A 19598-nucleotide genomic window follows, 5' to 3' on the forward strand; every position below is an offset into this window, starting at 1 on the left:
CGGCACGTTTGTTTGAGGCCTCACTTCGCACACTTACACGCCTACACACACACACACACACACACACACACACACACACTTCCATTCTTCCATTCACGTATCCATGCCACCAGCTCCCTCTGAATCCCCTCCACCTTCGGCTCTCCGCTCCTCCGCTCCCTGGCTTGTCAATCAAACGGTCCCTGTGAAACCGTGACATGAGATTGGCTGACACTGACAAAGGAGACATTGACTGACAGGCGTCGACGGAGGAGTTGGTGCACGGTGTCTGAGCGCTGGGCGGGGAGATGGTGGATGATGCTCGTCAGTCAGTCAGTCCCTGGATTACCCTGCTGTCGACATGGGAGTATACGACGTCTCCCTCAGTTTATCTTTACATCTGATTCAAACTTTTATCTGCTCCTAAAAGTCTTTCTTTATTCCTCAAAGTTTGAGAAACTATCCGCCAGCAGGGTGAGATCATTGCACTTGATTGCAGTGGAACTTTTTGCATGGATTTTCCACAAATCAAGAGATATCATCTTGAAGCAATATTATCTTATTTAAAGATATCATCACCCACACCATGAAATTTCTTGAAACATGAGAAATGCTTTGGAAAATAGTGTCGATATCTCAACATATTTGCATATTTTCTCAAGTTTTTAAGACACAAGACAAGACTAAATGACTTGTTAAAGATATTTTTTTCCCCCTGTAAAATTTGTTTGCCTCCCACAGCCTGCCTCACACTGTGTCTGTTTTCTCTGTCTGTTTCCATTTAATTTCAAGGACCTTCACAGGCACGATAACATCATCGTTACACTGCCAAAGAATAAGTGCAAAACACATTTCCAGTCCATCTCAATTTAGATTAAACAAGCAAACAATAACTCTTGTTCCAAGACTGTCCTACACCTCCTTTCTCCCTATGTCGATTGTGTTATTTATTTCCTGTCTTCAGTTTTCCCCTCTCTCTCTCTCTCTCTCTCTCTCTCTCTCTCTCTCTCTCCTGCTCCTCGGTGAATACATCAGTTTGCTGATAACAGCCTTTGATTAAAAATCGCAATGTTTCCATTCGGTGTCATGTACCACTGATGTGATGGAAAGAATGTTATGTGATTGATCACATATCCTACAGTTAATCAATATTAAACGGCTTGTCTTTGGGAAGTCCTTATCCTGAACTCATTTTAGTTTTAATCTTACATTGAATTTTTGCACAAACCCTTGCAGTGCCGTTTTTACAATTCAAATAATTAGTTAGTTCTTTATAACATGACAGCCATCCTTCCCTGTTTCTAACCATTGTAGTTACCAAGTTCTAGTTTTGGCAACTTTGGCATTGAACATGGTCACTGAAGACAATCCATGGGTTTTTGTCAAATAGAACGTCAGAAACATTTAAGCCAGTCCTGTTGAGCTCACTTCTGATCTGTCCTTTGTCCACTGGTTTATGAAATTCAAACAAACCAGCAGTTTTTATGTGCATAGATATGGCAGAATAGGCTCTGCTGGACTTTCCACCTGCACTAGCACAAAGCAAACATAGTCTAGTCATTAGTCTGGCAACGTGAGTCCATGCTAATCTCAATTCAACATGTACAGTTAGCAAGGCTTTCAGCATGGTGACTGCCACAGGTTCTATGACAATGGACATGCTGGCTTTGGGAAATTAGTTGAGTTTTTAAATCTCCTAGCAAAGGAGACTGCTTACAAATAAATACAGTGATTAAAGACACAGTAACTAACATGCCACTTACTGTCACTGTTATAGGCTTAAAAGCTTTCTGAGCAGAACTCTGATAGCAGATTTATTTCTGGAATAAAAAAGTAATATTTAAATATGTTTATTAACAGTGTAAAAGCTTTTAGCAGCTGTAGTCCAGACATATTTGTATCACTATTGGGTCTTAATCAGATACGGTCCTATATTCCTTCTCCTCTTGCTTTTATTCAATGCTTCAGTCACTTGTCCTTCACCCTCCCTCGACTCCACCATATTGTATCATGATACCCCTTTTATTTGTTTGTTTGTTCAAGCAAAGAGGCCAAGCACTCGGTGAAGGCCCCTGCATTTGTTTTGGTCAGAAGGGCATGTAAACAGAGGCGCCCCTGTGGGCCCAATGGGCCCTGCTGACACACCCCTACCCCCCAAACCCAGTCTTCCTCCTATTAGCAGGCTTTTAGAAAGAGGGGATGCTTTGGGTGGCACACGCCTCCTGTCATTGACACACTCGCCATCGCCCCGGGGTGATGCATGATTCGAGATGGTCATGTTGCGCCAAGTGGATTCCCTGGCATGACGCCCATGAGAGGGGGTTGTTGGGACTTTTCTTTTAATCTTTATTCATACAGGGAGGGTTGATGAGACACACATGCACTGTAAAGAACCTGACAAAAAAAGTATTGGTGTCAATGCTTTGCCCTGAAGATAATTTTGTTTTGTGGCCTAAAACAGATTAGTTTTAGGCCACAAAACAAAATTATCTTCAGGGCAAACTCGTGTTGGTAGGTTTTCGAGAAGCAAAGAGAAACTTTTGTTGTAGTTCACAGTAACTTTAGCATAAATTGAATTTTTTACTTTCTCTGGATCGATGACCATCTTTGTCTCTTCGAATCAACTGTCTCATAATTTTGCAGTGATGTAGCAATATACATTTCAGTCATTTAGATGACAAGCTTATATGTAGCATACCAATGGTTCACTTGCTAAAATTGTTTTCAAAAATCCCATATTTTCAAGTGCTGCCATGAATTTTAAGATTGATTTTCTACCTTCCAGACAGACATTTGTTTTCATTAATTTCAATTGTCTTTTAAATCAATTTGAAAAGACTTAAAGCTTGCTAGAGTGTGGTAATCCATCATGGCGGACATTTACCCACCTTTATTTATTGTTTAATTTTTTCATTTGTTACATTCAAATGGCTGAAGTATTGGATGTCCTTGAACTCACCAACAATGAGAACTTTTCAAAAGAGTCCCTGCATCTCCTGGAACAATAATGTAAACTCTGTAAAGACTCAATACTGCAATAGTAAAAAAAGTACAAAAAGTATGCAATCCTGAAATTCCAGCAAGGAAGAAAATATTTTCGATCAACATGGACCATAATATAAATTATAAGCAATTTATTGTATGAAGTACTAACATCAGTGAGTATTTTGGAATTTAGTATCTTGATAGAGAACACAGAAAAGTTGATTCTGAAGTAGTAAGTGAAACATACAGATGCCTGTATGTTTCACTTACAGGCATCCGTTAACCTGCTAGGCTCCTCTGCTACCACGCTAAGCAGAACCAAGACTAAATGTGTTTGTTGTTGGTCTCTTTAGGAGTCTGATTCTTATTATCACCTGCTCTGTCATTTACAGCATAAATTCACAAGTAAAAGGCAACAGTGAAACAAAGCTGAACAATGTGCACCAGACTGTCATCTGGATCATAAACCACACTGATTAACGTGACGCGTCTCGTCACCTGATGAAGTGCGTCTCGTTGAAAATCAATGCACTGTAAACAAAGATACTTGTGTTTGTATGGACACAGCTAGGGAGGGGAGGACTTCAGAGCTGCTGTAAATTTGCGCTGTTTAGACTCTAAACCTTTCCTGGGTTATATTGTTCTGTCAAATTTTTGCCTTTTTGTCCTCTAATTGGCTCTCGGGGGGAAGCCATTTTGCATCAGTTTTAATTACGTCATAAAATGTTTTGCTGCAGCAGCAAAGTTCATCTGTGGGCTTGCTGAAATATGAATGCTGTTGATCATGTATTTCCCTCCCAAACAGAACACCCACAATGCAGTGTTTTGTGCTGATTGGGCTCCATGATGTGTTGCAGAGAAAGTAAAGTGGTGTTATTTAACAGGCAGACCAGGGTTAGACCAATTTAGGGGGCTAATATTTGGCTTTTATTAAACATTAAAAATTGGCCAGTTACTGTGATCCACTTCTGGTATCATGGAAACCCCACGCTTGACTGTAACAATAGTCTGTGTTCGTGATGCTCCAAATGATGCTTCAGGCACTTTTCCCCCAAGATCAGACAAAATTTCAGAAGAGTAAAATTCTTGAAGGTTTTAGCATGAAAATGATCAAATACAAAGGTGAACATGGGATAAAATATCAGATAATTGTAGCTTTAACCCAAGAAGTTCCAGTACCAGTGGCAGCTGTCACAAAAAAATAATTCAAACTGGTTTTCCAAATTTGCCTGATGTATCTAGTTATTACAGTATGCATGTTATCATCAAAGAAATTAACAATTTGATACAGAATATTGATTCTAATGATCTTGTTACAAGATAAGATGATTTACAGCTCTGCAGATCTGTAACCATAAAAACACAATCAAATCTGATAAATCCATTTAGCCTCCAACTATCAATCGAACACTTCAATAAATTAATGTGATATTGTAAAAATGGCCAATGCAGTTGAATTCCACAGTGAATCGGATTATAAACACAGATGTGGAACAATGATCTGTTATTGGCCAAGCAGAAGTGAGTATTCCGCAAAGCCATGTGATAATTTCAGAAAATCAGATATATTTTTAATTGTTTTCTATTTTTACTAATAGGTGAAAATTGTGCAATGTGAAAAATACAAAGATTTTCCTCCACAAAAACTAGGTCTATTATTACAGCACTGCAGAAATATATTTAGCTGCGGTCCAGTGCTTCCTAATGTGTGTTTCTCCACTCTCTTCTTTCATATGCAGGCATGTTTGTGTTTGCCTCCCACCAGCAGTGCAGTCAGTATCCCCAGGCCAGGCACTGAAGCACTATAATAATGTGCACACATTTATGAGTCTGTGTCCGAGCTCATAGATCAGTGTCAGCGTGCCGACCTACGAGAATATCAGTCAGATCAGTTACAGACTAATGAAGGCCTGCTCACATTACCTCCACTGTCAGTCAAACACGCCGTTAGTTAATCATCAGCATCTCTCTCATTAAGCAACACAGATACCCATAGAGATCCAGCCCAGGTCTTCTGTTGCAGTCAGTTTCCTGGTTGCCTAATGTATGTGATGTATGGTTTGAGATATAGACGATGTGACTGGCAACATTTATTATTGTGTTATTTTAACACAGTTCCATTGCATGAAGTGATGTGATGTGCTTATCCAGGATTACATAGAATGAAGTGGGCAGTTGAAGTTTATAGTCTTACTCAAGGGCATGTTTATCTGACATACTGATTTCTGATGTATGATTTCTGATGTATTAATCATCATATAGGGACTGAACATGTATTTTACTCTGTTTTCCACCAGTTGGCCAGTTGATGGAAATTGCAGGAGGTGGCCATGTTCAACCCTAGCAAGCACTCTTTTTACTATTGCATTCCTGTGACTAATATGATCAATTTCCTATGCTATAACTCTGCATGTGGTTAGGATGGCAATATTGGTCAGTTGGTTGCCAGGACAACTGATTATCATCCCCTTCAGGATGAATTCTAATCACTTTGGTGATCCCTCAATGTTCATCTAGCATCATTATCACGTCAAAATTAGAATTTTTTTCAATACTTTGGTTTATGACTAAATTGCTGCAAAATTAAAAATGACATTCAGTCTAAGATGAATTTTGTGTTTAGTGCCAATTAGCAAATCTTAGCATGCTAACACACTTAACTATGCTGGTGAATATGGTAAACAATATACGTGCTTAACATCAGCATGTTGTCATTGTGAGTATGTGTCAAAGTACTTTCCTGTTCTTTTGATTTGTGGATAAGTTAGTATGTAAAGACATAAGTAAATAACTGTTTTACATTTCCAACAAATTTGATCTGCCCACACAAAATCCTCCAACTGCATGTTTAAAGTTTTAGAGAATCAGTTAGGGTTGTAGATGCTACAAAATTTAAAAAGAAAAAAGAAATTTAACAATTTTTACAGTATTATAATCAATAGTGGTGAACCAGTCTGATTGGCCTTTGCAGTCTTTCTTTAACATGTAGAATGAGCTGAAAACTTTTATTTAGAGCAATATTGTCTTTGTAATTATCCCGTTCCCATTTCATTCAACACTTATTGAAGTTCCTGCTGGGAGTTGTCTAGAAAAGGCGTTAACATTCACAACTTAGCATTTAATTGTGGTCACACGTTCAGCAGACAGATAATGACTCAGCCGTATGAAGGAAGACATTGTATTTGCTGCTGAGACACTGAATGGCATATTTGCCAAAAACTTTTTCAAAAGTTTATTTTATCCCGGGATGCTTGCTGAGCTTGCATGCTGTTTTCCACTGACATCCTGGAAGCTGGCCAGTAGAACAGCAGTTGGAGATGAACTGCCTTGTGATAAAAACATTTCAATCATTCACTATTGTGGCCCAGATGTTTGCAACTAGTTACTTTTTGCTCAAAACTCTACTTCTCCTATGTGTACAGTTAAGCATGTGGTTTTGTTAGGGTTTAATGATTTGTGATTTACACACAGAAGTATAACAAAACAAGTCTTTACACAGTCTTTTCCATGAAGGTCTGAACACAATCAAATTTTCATTTCAATTCTCATGCATACACTTGCTCATTAAGCAAATAGCCGTTTTTCAGCTGTTGACTTTCAAGTACAGAAAGAGAACCAAAATAATGAGGATAATCACAAATACGCATTATAAAGAAGACAATTTCTTGGCAAGACACAATTCCCCAGCCTTTGATGATAAACATGATTTTTATGATAATGCATTGACTCAGTAAAACAGTAACAGGAAACTGCTACTGGATTTGCAGATGTTTTTCCACTTTTAAAGAAGCGTCATGGTTCTCTTGATAAACTTTGGGACAATACCTTCCTGACATTCAATCAAGCTTTATACCAAAACACACCTTAAACCATGCAAATCTGACTGTCACATGACGATGATGATGAGATGTGTGATCAAGGTGGCACAGAAGTAATGAAGCTTGTTGCTACATCTACAGTAGAGACATTTTTTCAATTGAGTCAAACGTGCTGAGATTATATCACAAAAAAAAAAATTGTTGTTTAGATTACTATTTATCACAGTGTTTTGAATTATTTTATTTGTGATGTTGAACGTTTTTTATATTGCAAAAAAGAAATATTTTCTGATGACAGACAAATGTCGATGCTGTCATAAAATCTAGATCAACACATATTAGGGAAAGACTGATATTCAGTAAATTGAGATTATAGGCATCGGTCAATACCTGCACTCACGAGGCTGATATTCAAAAACTGTGTGCAGGGATACTATGTCTGCAGGCAGCCTTGTGAGTTTTGAGAAGGTGGTAAAAAAGTTTGGAGCCCTAAATTTCCACAGTCATGTCATCTTTTCTAAATGTTAACACGTTTCTTCAATCCTAAATGACAGCTAATCTTGTGGGGGTGGAGCAGTGGATAAGGCACATACCTTTGCTGATAGAGACCTAGGTTCAACTCCCCACTGTGACCCACCAATGTGTCCCTGAGCAAGACACTTAACCCCTAGTTGATCCAGAGGCGTGCGACCTCTGACATGTATAGCAGTTGTAAGTCGCTTTGGATAAAAGCGTCAGCTAAATGAATAAATGTAAATGTAATCAAACACCATTACTGGCTAATCTAGCAGAGAATAATGCATGACTTCTTAAAAAACTGTACCCCACTCTCCCTTAAACACCAGTCATGTTCTACACAATCTACAGCAGAACCCATTTCATTAATTCATAATAATTCCATCCAAAAATAACATGTTACTGTTGCTAAGATAACCATGTAAATTAGATTGAACTCTGCATGGAATAATGAACTATACATGGCTTTTCTTTAAATATGTATCGGCATTATATTTTGGCCTGCTGTCTGAATATCAGCATCAGCCATTGAAAACCTATATTGGTATTGGTATTCACTGTAAACTCTTTGTATTGTTACAACAGCAATGACTAATCTGTCTCCACCTCACCTCCTGTAGGAACTCTGCCGGCAGCGTATGGCGGTCAAACCTCCGGCTGAGCGTACAGAGCCCATCTCCTCCAGAATCAACAGCGTGTCATCTCAGTTCAGCGATGGCGGTCCAGCCGTCAGCCCCTCGGCACGGAGCAGCATCTCCTCCTGGAGCGAAGAGCCCGCCCACTCGAACATGGACATCTCCACCGGTCACATGATACTGGTGAGTTTCCTGTCGGGGCACTAATCATCACACCAAACAGTGGTAGTGAGAGTCCTACTCCTGTACGCAGAATCCAAATATTTAGAGCTGAATTTTGCACAAAATCCTGGGATGGCTAATGGTTCCAAATTACTATGTTTTGCACTGACTGAATCAGGGGGATTCATGGTAATTTGTAAATCTAATTTACCCACTTCCCATATTGCACATCCGGTGTTGTCAAAAAGGGTTGACTAAAATTCACATCAGAACTTTATGGAATACTAAAGAAGCAAAAGTACATTTTAAAGGAAGGGTTTTATGTGTGCCTAAAAGAACAAACTGTTAACTCAGGTCACCCTAGCCTGGTTCCAGACCTCTGAATTGCTGCCCAAATCTCCAGTTTTTCAGCTATTGAAATAGCTCTTGAGTTGAGCTCATGTTTCCCCTGTTGGAAAACAACCCAGCCAATCAGAGTTGTGTAGGTGGGATCGAGAATGGGGACGTAATCATTGTTTGCTACACGCTGAAAAATTGCGACAGAAAATGGCAACAAAAATGTGATTATTATGGATGAGATGGTTGCAAACTCTCTTAAATTACATTAAATATTTCTTTAAACACTGTGAAAAACATTAAAGTAGCTGTTCCCAGGACCATTACCACAGCTTTTGTATTGATTTAAAAATGACACTGGCATGATGAATATTTTCACTTCCTACTAAATGGCAAGGGCAAAACAACAAAACAAAACAAAACACTCCCCTCATCCCAAACAGTCATTGGCTTACGTAAACATAAGGTCTGAAATATTAAGTGAAATAAAGTTAAAATGAAAGGTTAAGTTCATCCCAACAAGACATATTTTACTAAATACTGATATTTGAGCTTAATTTCAGTTCCAATGAAATGAAAAGAAAAGGAAAAACCTGGTTTTTAATTGGTGGATTTCCTCTATGACAAAAAAACACATAGGCAGTGTAATATTATTACCCTTACATTCCTACAGTATTTTTTACCCTTGTCTTTCCAAACTGCTACCAGAGATTTTCAACACCTCATTTTTTTCCTCTTTTATCCAAAACATCCCATCACTTGCTTTTCTTAACTCTTCAAACCATTTATAGCTTTCAAAACCAGTGGAACTGCATTTCTGCATTTAATACTCCTTTCTCTCTCTCTCTCACACACATGCACGCACTTCTCTATTTCCTCCCATCTCACTCTCTCTCATCTTTGTCCGTGTCTCTTTTTTTTTTCTTCTGTACATCTCATTACACCCACAGTTTCTATAAGAAGGCTTCTTACCCTCCTCTATCCTGCATATGAAAATTCTCTATTGAACCTCAGTCGCATTCTGTCGAGCGCCGTCATAATTGCAATATATAGCTATTCAATTAAACCACCCACCACCCTGAGCACCACCTCCTCATCGCACCCCCCACACCCACGCACCCCACCTCTCTCACTCGCTCTGCATTATGAAGCTGCCGGCTAGATGTGACAGAGCGCACTTTTTGATGTGTTCAATAGGCACAAAGATACTAATTACCCCAGAGATTTGCACCAGAGATGTGTTCAGGAGAAATGACTCCCTTTGCAGCCCTGTGCTGCTGCAGAGAGTGGCTCTGTTTTTTTTACACAAATGCACAAAGTGTATGCTGCAAGTGTTTCTCTGGCATACGCGCCCACAATAGGATGTGATGCATGCGTTTGATGTTCCTAGGTCACATGTGGATGAAAATAGATTTGAGACAGCAAGGTCTGAACTTCTTAAGGTACGTTGGCTTTGTCTTCACCAGACAAAGCCATCTCAGCAGCGGCGGCATCACTTGAGAGATAAGAGGAATGAAGTGAAGTGTTGCTCATGTTTTGTTAAGTATTCATTTTGTGTGTGGGCACACGCTGGTCAGGGTGATTACTGAATTTGTATAATATGGACACTAATATGTAAATGTTGTGAGGGAAGGAGACAGACCAAGTGTGTCTGATGTGGCCATGATGATTAATAACATTTTGTGTAGGTGATGGAGATGAACATCCCCTTGAATGCTGATATTCCACTTAAATCCTCTCTAAAATAACTTCAGAGTTCTAATAGACATTCCCCACTCTGTAAAATAATGGGCCTCATGCAAAAAAATTTTCATTCTTATCCTACACCTCTCAGATTCAAGTCAGATTCAAGATTCTTAAAGGAGACCTATTATGCTTTCCCACATTTTATGACTTATCTACAATGTTACAATGTTGGATGTTCATGTTAAACATGGCCAAAGCTTCAAATAATGAGGTTAAAGTATTTAAAATCCCTCAGATTTCCTCCTTTTCTGAACGCTTTGAACTGCATTTTCTTAAAGAGACAGGAGCATCTACAGCTTGTTTCAGACAGAGGCTGAAATGAAGGCCTACATGAAAAGCCAGTATAAGACAGAGAGTTTTTTCTTTGAACTTTGAATCATGCAAAGCTGCCATACAGGAGTCACAGAACTACAATATAGGACTGGAAAAGCAGCATAATAGGTCTCCTTTAACCGTACAAACTTGTTAATTGCTTGTTTGAGCCTGATGAATGCCCCCTGTTCATGAGGAGGTGTGCGTTTCTGAGATTTCATGCCGCAAATTCTTTTAAATCACTCATACATGCCACATAATACCGAATCTCTTTTGTGTGAGTGGCGCTTCCTCATTACAGTTCTTGTGTATTTGCTGGTCTTAGGAGAATGTCCTCACCAGAAAAATTACATTATCAATTCAAATGTTCAAACGCTTTAACACTCTGCAAACAATGAGGAGCTAGAAGCATGACGTTATTATAGTCCTGGATAATTTGTTGGTGTCTGATTTTGACACCAAGGCCCATGGTTCGCATTCCATCTCTTACCCACTGTCATGTTTTTTCTTTTAACCCACCCTTGATATTGGACAATTATGCAAAACCCTATTTTTTAGTGTTCATTGCCAGAAAAATTTAAATGACCTCCTTCTACAAAATCTGCACGTGGCAATGCCATATTGCAAAGGTTAGGGAAATATCCTGGAAATGGTTAAAACTAAAATGAACAGTTTTGGAAGGCACTGACCTATTTTGTTGTTCTTGTGTGAAGACTTCAAGATTCCTTTTATTCAACAAAACACAAAAATAGGTCAAGCATGAACAAAAATTCTCCTTTTAAAAAATATGGATGATTAAAAAACAGGGTAATAAAACAATAAAATATACTAGTTGACTAACTCAAGTCTGGACTTGATGTCCAGTATCATTGTTGTATAAAGACCTAGATGTTGTAGATAGATGTAAATATCCAAAATTAGAAAAACATGAGCTATCCCCAGTTAATAGATGATATATCCCAAACACAAATGGGCTCATTTTCATTAGAATTGTTTTATACCCATGAAACCTGTCCATATGAACTGGTCACTGTGCTGATGAGAAGTTGATGGCATATTTAGCTCTTCCATTAAATTGAGGAAGTAAAAAGGATTGAGCAATGAGAAATCTCAAGTAGTTTGTCATCATCACAGAAAGTGATAATGTGGGATTCTTAGTTAATGGGAGGGAGCTGTGAACTTTTAGCTGCCACCTTTTCCTTGAGATTTTGAGCAGTTAGAAGAGAGGGAAGAGACAGGACAGTAAAACATACTCTGAGCTGTGTGTGAGAAGTGTGTTTCAGAACCTTGGACAGCTCCACGCTTACAGTGAAGCAAACTGCAGCTGTGATTGGTCCAGAACTCCTCCATCCCCCCACAACAGAAACATTAGACAGCAGACGGAAAGTTACGTAATGCCAATGTCATGAAACCTTGAAACCTTGTATCTCCAAAATGTCCACTCCTCAGTGAAAAAAACAAACAAACACATCCTTGATTTTTATTGGCCCACTATGTATTTCTAGGGTTAGGGTTAGGGCTCAAAACCTTTCAGAAGCCACATTGTTTTCTCGGCCCACAGAAGGGCATGTAAACCTTCAGCTGAAGCTAAAAGATAGAAAGAACTTAAATTGGAGTTCAGGTTTTCTATCTAGGAAATTGCTATTTAATGTCTTTTACCGCCCACCAACCATCCTGGTTTTATAGATTTGCCACCTCAATCCTCTTTTCATCCATCTACCATCTTTCATTCAATAGTTTTTCTATGTTTTGATATTAATTTTATGTTTATGTTTTTGTGTTTTATTTCATTTTACGCACTTTTCTTACTCATCCTCCCTCTTCCACTGCCCTTTCTTTCTCTATTTTATTGAACAATGTTCTCTGCAATTGCTTTTTTTGTGCTATCCATAAGTTTCTTCCTCACTGTTTATCCCGTTATTTCTTCTTCATGTTTAATTGCATTGTTCCCTCGCTATTTTTCTTTAATTTTCCTCCTCCTCCTATGCTACTGTCTGTCATTTCTCTTTCCGTAATTTGGAACAATGCGTATATATTACTGCTCATATTTTTCTTTTGCTGTTCTAGCTGTCAGTTTTACAAAAAAAATATTTACACTTACGAGAGAACTCACTTTAGATACACATCATGATGTCAACTGCAGACTAAGCAGAATTTCATGCCCAAAAAATCGGGACCTAGTTAACACATCTGGGGCAAACTCAGAGCCTGGGTTTTTTTTTTTTTTCAGAGCGGCATCATAGCAAGGGACCAAATCCATCACAAAATGAGACGAGTGCAGCCCCGCCATGGGAAAGCAAATATTTCATCTAATGCCCTGTCACACACTCGAGTGAGGTAACTGTTGAACGATTAATAAAAAATCACGGGCGCCAAAGAAAGGAATAACATGATAGCTGATGAGCTGCAGTGCCCCACCCCTCCCACCAGCCCGCCCACCTCCCAAAACATTAATTGCCTCTCGTAAACCCGAGCAAATTCTATGTCATCATCCACCCACTGATTTTAATTTGAGGAGAAACAGCTTTCACCATCTTATCTAAGTTTAATGTATTACTTGGTCCCATGTGACTGGGACCGAGGGCCCCCCGCCCCACCACCACCTCCCCCTACATCCTCTTTGCTTGTGTCTTAAGAGGATTAGTCGACTCTATATATAAAGCACATTATCTTGTCTTTTGTTGCTGGCCAAGTAAGTGTTATAGATTATACTGCAGCGAGAGCCTCCATCGAGATTAACTGTGCTGGGAATTTGTTGTGGTTTTTGTACTGCACCAGCAGCCCAGCTGGGATGTGATCTGTGGGGTTGATAGGTCGCAGGACAATTGCTGGAAGAAAAACGGGCTTCAGGAAATGGATGTTAAATCACTCTAAAGTGGTCAGTGGAGGAGGAGGAAGCGTTCAGCTGCAGAGAGGTTAGACTCATGTGTCAGGATGATGTCAACTTTTAACTAAAAATAACACAGCAGCCTTTGATATGATGGATGCAGATTGATTGATGATGATTGATTACACATTTGTTGTAGGATTCATAAGTGGGAAGGTTTTAGCCTGAACTGATGCAATGCTAACGCAAGTGATGGTGATGCAATCATTTGATCAGACAAAAATAGCACAAATGTGTAATTAAAATAATCAAATTCTTTGGGAAATGCTAGAGTTGTGTACCTGAAATGTACTACATGTTTTTATATTAAATATCATGACAAAATATTGGCAATTGGATGCTTAAATCTGAAATTCATTGGCATTGGCCATTAAACAACGTATAATCCAAGCAAGTAGTTTCAATAGCACACACTGTATGACTGACAGGGGACATCTGGGAAATGTAGTGCAGAATCACCAGCTCTTAACACCAAGGATGGAATATAAAATCACAAATTACCATTTCAAATTGTTGGCTAGATTTTTTAAAAATGTCTTTGCTAAATTTACTAAATTTTCAACAATTCTTTTATTATTATGAACACACAAAAACACCCTTTTGCAAACCATTATGACACCCTCACTGGTGAAAAAAGTGTTCAGATCCTTTACTGAAGTAAAAGTATCAGTGTCACAATGTAAGAATACTCCATTAAAAGAATACACCAACAGTTTAGTTAGTGAGGGTAAAAATACACAACTATTAATTATCCAATTAAGTACTTTTCAAAGTAGAAGTATACATTTGTATACATTTTGCAGAATGTCCCTTCTCAAGGCATCGTATTTTAGCACAGAATTATTGTTATTGATGCATTATCAAGTAAGCAGCATTGTGATTTTTGAAGCTGGTGGATGTGGAGCTTCATAAACTGCTGGGTATTTTAATCTATAATAATGGATCATGTGTATTAAGAAATAAGATCATTAATCTTAATCTGCACACTTATTAGAGTAAAGTAAAAAGAACAGTATTTCACTCTGACATTTAGGGAAGCCTAAAATAAAAACTACTCAAGTAAAGCACAGGTTGTACTTTGACAGCACTTGATAAATATTCTATCCCAGAGTGATGTCTCCCACCCACTTCCCCTTTCCCTTTAGTTACTGTCAGTCCAAAATGGCCGCTGCATTACATCACCTCCCATGCTGCCGGCTTTCATGCTGTTTCCTAGAGGTGCTCACATGGTGCGTCAGAGCCACAATGGCGGCTCGGGCAGAGTCTTATTGCGTAGCGTTTTTTATTGAGCACCTTTGGCAGCTGTAAGCCCCCCGCAGTAAGGGGATTATTCAGTGTTTGGCCGACACATGGTGATCTCAGCACCTCCTGATTGGATTGCAGTAATCCCTTTACACAGCCACAAAACCCCATTACTCTAGCATTAGAGAGGGAGAGAGAGGGTAGGGGGTAGAGGGTGGTGGGGGGCATCTGATGTAGGACAGTGTGCATGCATGCGTGTGTGTGTGTGTGTCTTCTGTATGACTGTGAATCTCTGTATGCAATTTTGATACAGGTCATGTTTTTGTGTGATTGTGTATGCATGTTGGTTGTACATATAGTTTATAAGTGTAAGTGTGTGTGTGTGTGTGTGTCAGAAGGTGTCTGTAATTTGAATGTATGTGTATTGAATTTGTTGTGTGTCCGTCCTTTCCTTTCTGTTCCCTGTATTTTGTGTGGCTTATATGGATCTGTGTGAGTGAGTATTTATGTGTGTTTGCTTTTTGTGTGTTTCTTTGCAGTGTACGTGTGTGGGTGGACTGTGTTTTTGTCTATGTAACCTTATAAAAACCTTTATGTGTGGATTGTGCTTTAGATGTGTGCATGTGTATTTTCTTTATGTTTGTTTTCTGTGTGTGTGTGCGTGTGTGCTTGCATGTGTGTCTTTTGAAGCATTCGGACCTCCTGTTGATAAGCGGCTGTGTGCAGGTGGAGGGTCACAGCTTGCGGCTTCCTGTTACATCATTGCTGCTTTTAGCAGCTATGAAGCAAATATAATAGAGAGCTGAGACTGCAACAAGGAAAGGGTAGTGTTACACTGTTAGTGTGTATGCCTTTGTATGCCTGTGTGATTGTTTTCAGTGCAGCTGTGCAAAGGTGAAGCCTGCTGTTCAAGCCTGTTAAGATGGATAATAGACTAACAAATAACAAACCTTGGAGTTTGTTACAATCCCATGTCTGCATTTGATCAAGAAACTTTTCCATCTTCCGCCAGCCCGATGTCTGGACGTGCTGCCTTTTATTTTTAACAAACTCCTCTCATTTTAGCAGAAAGCCATTAGGCCTTTTTTGGGAGCTAATTCTGATTAAGATCAGCCCCATTTGTAACTGCCACCATAAATCATCTCCAGAGCCATTTAAAGAACCACACAAGCTCATTTTGTTCCCTCATCCATTACAAAGGCTCGTACCATCATATTCTCTATGCATGTGCTGCTGATTTTCAAGGCTCCTAACTAGGCTACAAGTGGCCATCATCAGATCAGGGCTAACCTGTGTGAACAACACACACTGTCCTTGCTGTGTGCCAGTTGATCAAAGTCAAATGGTCTTCCTTCATTATGACTATTGTTACGTAGATAATGAGGTGAAACTGGTTGACATACGCGCTCAGATTAAGATGGCTTTGGTGCAACTAATAAAATGAGGAAAATACGCAATGCGTCCTCATACCTAAACGTCATGTACGAGTGTTGACAAGTACTAGTCCAGCGACTGGCTTACCGGACCTTGTGTAAATCATGTGACCTAAGTCACGTTTAAAGGTCCAGTGTGTAACATTTCTGAGGATCTATTGACAGAAATACAAGATAAGATCCATAATTATGTTTTCAGTGGTGTATAAAGACCTTACATAATGAGCCGTTTTGTTTTTATTGCCTTAGAATGTTTGAACTTAGTGTTACAGTTTTTGGTTAGCTCAACTGGTAAAGCGCAGGACTCTCACTTAGAAGGTTGTGTGTTCAGTCCCATGGTGGGAGATATTTTTTAACAAATTAATTATAAAGCAACTGTTTCACATGCTGAAAATAAAGCATGTGCTGCAGTGTGTGTGTTCTGGTGTTTCATCCACATCCACCAACCTACGAACGCTTTTGCAATTCCCCAGTATCTCTTGGCAGAGGACATTTAGGGGAATAATGTTTTCTGATGGCACTTTCAGAGGTGTGTCAAGCAGGATACAGACTATTACCGCTAGATGCCACTAAATCTTAGACACTGAACCTTTAACGTGTAGAAATCAATGTTAACAAGGATGTGCTTTGGTTAGGTCAGGAGGGAGGGGAGTTGCCGCAAAGGATAATCTTTAAGATCACCATTGTAGTGAAGAGTGTGACCAAGTTTATAAAGATGCAGAATCTGAACCAGAGGCTTATAATGGACCTGGTTACTGATTTTAATTCTTCAAACGAGTGCCAGAACTTTTGAGGATTACCATAATATCTCAAATTTCTTTGCCAATTTTACTGTGTGTGATTAACAATTGTAAACCGAAGTGTCCTGATGCAGTAAACTCCACCCATCTGGTGCATTAAGCAGAAATAAACAGTTTTATCTTTGTTTTCTTTTTCACATCAGTGGAGTACCAGATGGGTGGGATTTGCCATATAGGACAACACAGAGAGTGGCAATCACAGGAAAGAGCCCTATTATGTATTTGGTCGACTTTTCTTTGATTGATAAAATAGCTGTTACCCGTCTTCCATCTGGTGCTCCTGTGAGATTCGAGCAAACAGTCTGCCAGACAGTTTAGGAAAGGCTGTGATGTTAACATTAAAATCATGGGCAAGTTTGTGAAATTTTGTGGTTGACAAATAAATTTAAACTCTCTTCCTTAAGGGATAAAGCCTGTCCATCTGGTGATTCAGGCACATAAAGACAGGCTTACTCAAAGGTGAATCTTACATACATCTCTTCTCCTTCAGTCCTACATGGAGGATCACCTGAAAAACAAGGACCGCCTGGAGAAGGAGTGGGAGGCGCTGTGTGCTTATCAGGCAGAACCCAACGCCTGCACCATCGGCCTGAAGGATGGCAACGCCAAGAAGAACCGCTCCACTGCTGTTGTGGCATGTAAGCAATGAACTCTGTGTTTCTTTTCTTAGTTTACTTAGCAGTCAAATCTTAGTATTTAAATAGCAATAATCAAAATGAAAGCTGCCTGCATGAGGCATTCATTTCAGGGGGGACATTATTCCATATGCTGTTTCACCCCTAAAGACTGAAGGTGCTTTTGGGATATTTCTCATCTTGAAAATGGTCTCAGAAGTTGGAAATTAGCACAAGGCATTAGTGTTCAAAGCTACCACATTTAGCATGATAATGGCCAAAGACATGTAAAGGAAAGATTGAGTGATATCCTCCTCGTACATGCAGGAAACCCTTAATTTCTCAGTGGAACCAAAATTCGTCTGTTACACCTCCTGATGTCAGACCTTCACACGTAGTGGCATTACTCTCCTCTTGACAACACTCCCCCTATATTCTGAGCCTGGCCTCTATTATCAGAAACCAGGAGCAGATGCAGTGAGCAGAAGGGTTGTAAATTAGTTTTCTATTAAAGTTCTCCTGCACCGACCCCATCAATGATTAAAATTTCTAAGCTTCTGTGGAAATAGCCCATCTAAAAAAGTGCTATCCCATTCTTTCCACCAGGCCCAGGCTTAATGAAATACAGGTTGTCAGCAGGGAAAGTAGTTTGTCAGGGATAAATTGTGCTCCTTATTTGAAGCACCACTAGCATGTAATGTTTTTCTACCACCAGTGGACCCTTGTGAGTTCTGTTCACTAAAGTGAAAAGTACAAACTAGGATAATTTGTCCCTCCCAAAAATGTCTGTCGACCAGCTGTGAGAGAGCAATTTTTTAAATCCAAAATGCATACTGCGTCTACCTACAACAGTGAACAGCACATGCAACTAAACTCCTTTCAGTTTATTAAATGCAAAAATAAAATGTTCCCACTGTCTGACATCATGACTTATATATGATGCATCTTTCACTCTATATGTAGAAAGAAGGATTGTCCGTTACACTTCGAAAATTCAACCTTACAAATTTAAGTTTTTTTAAATTTAATCATGTCGTTTTCATAAAAGCTTAGCCAAATGGCACAAGTTTGTAAAGATGGACCCACCAGTGCTCCCAGAGTTTCAGAACTTAACCCTTGGCTGCTCACATCATCTAGTTTTCTCCTTTTGTGAACTACTTACTCCTGGATGACAGGAAATCTGAAACTTCAGGTGAATTTCTTAAATGCTGTGGAATTTTTAGACGTTCTTTCTAGACTATAAGGAAATTTTACTTGGTGGTTTTTATTCTGAGCTGAAAACAACCTTGATTCCAGAAGGTTATACAGACGTTAGGTCATGGAAACATTCTTACCTAGTTGCTTGTGGAAATGAAGGCTACAGTGAGAGGCCTGTACACACAACAGATATGCAAAGACATGCCTAATTACAATGCATGCAATATAGCCCCTGAACACTTGCATCTAAGACGAAATGTGTTGAATTTCTCCATTTGTGTTCTAGATGATCACTCCCGAATCACCTTGAAGGTTGAGAACAGCCAAGGCAACTCTGATTACATCAATGCCAGCGCGATCGTAAGTACCTCCTCTGCATTCTAACTCTGTGCTTCGCATCGCCGCTGTGCCGAGCTCCCACAGTCCCCACGGGGCGTCACAGGAACAAAGGCAGCCTACCGTTGTACAATATAAATTTTGATGCAACGCTTGCTTAGCTACAGCCGCAGCCCCATGTTAGTGTGTATGTTCTGCACCATGAATATTAATGATTGTTTTACAGCAAACACCCCGGGCAAGTATTCGCTCGGGGGAAAGCGTGGGAAAGGACATGCGCAAGGCTCTCGACTCGCTTCTCGTTTGTGAAAACAAAATTGATCTGCGGGGTCTTGGGAAATGATTGTTTTTGACCTTGGGTTATGCTAATTTGACACTAGTTTGTGTTTACTGTTAGGGTGCGCTAGACTTGCTGAGGCCTTTCCTTGGCGCAGTAGCAAAACAGCCTGTAGGAGAAGGGGGTAGAAAGAGCCATGTGCATGCAGTAAGTGAGTGTATCAATTTGGAAACCAGTGTTGGAATAGTAGGTTTACGTTCCCCTCGAGGCAGATACAGTGGTATTCCATTAAAAGCAACAGAAACGCTATGCATTTCAAATCC

The 19598-nt window shown here is 39.5% G+C and overlaps 1 protein-coding gene across 1 annotated transcript in view; it reads left to right on the plus strand.

The window, feature by feature from the left end:
- The window catches only part of LOC119901698 (receptor-type tyrosine-protein phosphatase N2-like), a 232331-nt gene that overhangs the window by 180872 nt on the left and 31861 nt on the right, over positions 1 to 19598 (plus strand). Inside the window, exons 14-16 of the mRNA XM_038717285.1 lie at positions 7919 to 8116; positions 17342 to 17489; positions 18949 to 19022. Coding sequence (XP_038573213.1) covers positions 7919 to 8116; positions 17342 to 17489; positions 18949 to 19022 — 420 coding nt within the window. The remainder of the gene's footprint in view (positions 1 to 7918; positions 8117 to 17341; positions 17490 to 18948; positions 19023 to 19598) is intronic.

This window comes from Micropterus salmoides, unplaced genomic scaffold (assembly GCF_014851395.1).
Source record: "Micropterus salmoides isolate LMB-PRFRI ecotype aquatic unplaced genomic scaffold, ASM1485139v1 Ms_hic_scaffold_14, whole genome shotgun sequence".
Classification (NCBI taxonomy): Eukaryota; Metazoa; Chordata; class Actinopteri; order Centrarchiformes; family Centrarchidae; genus Micropterus; species Micropterus salmoides.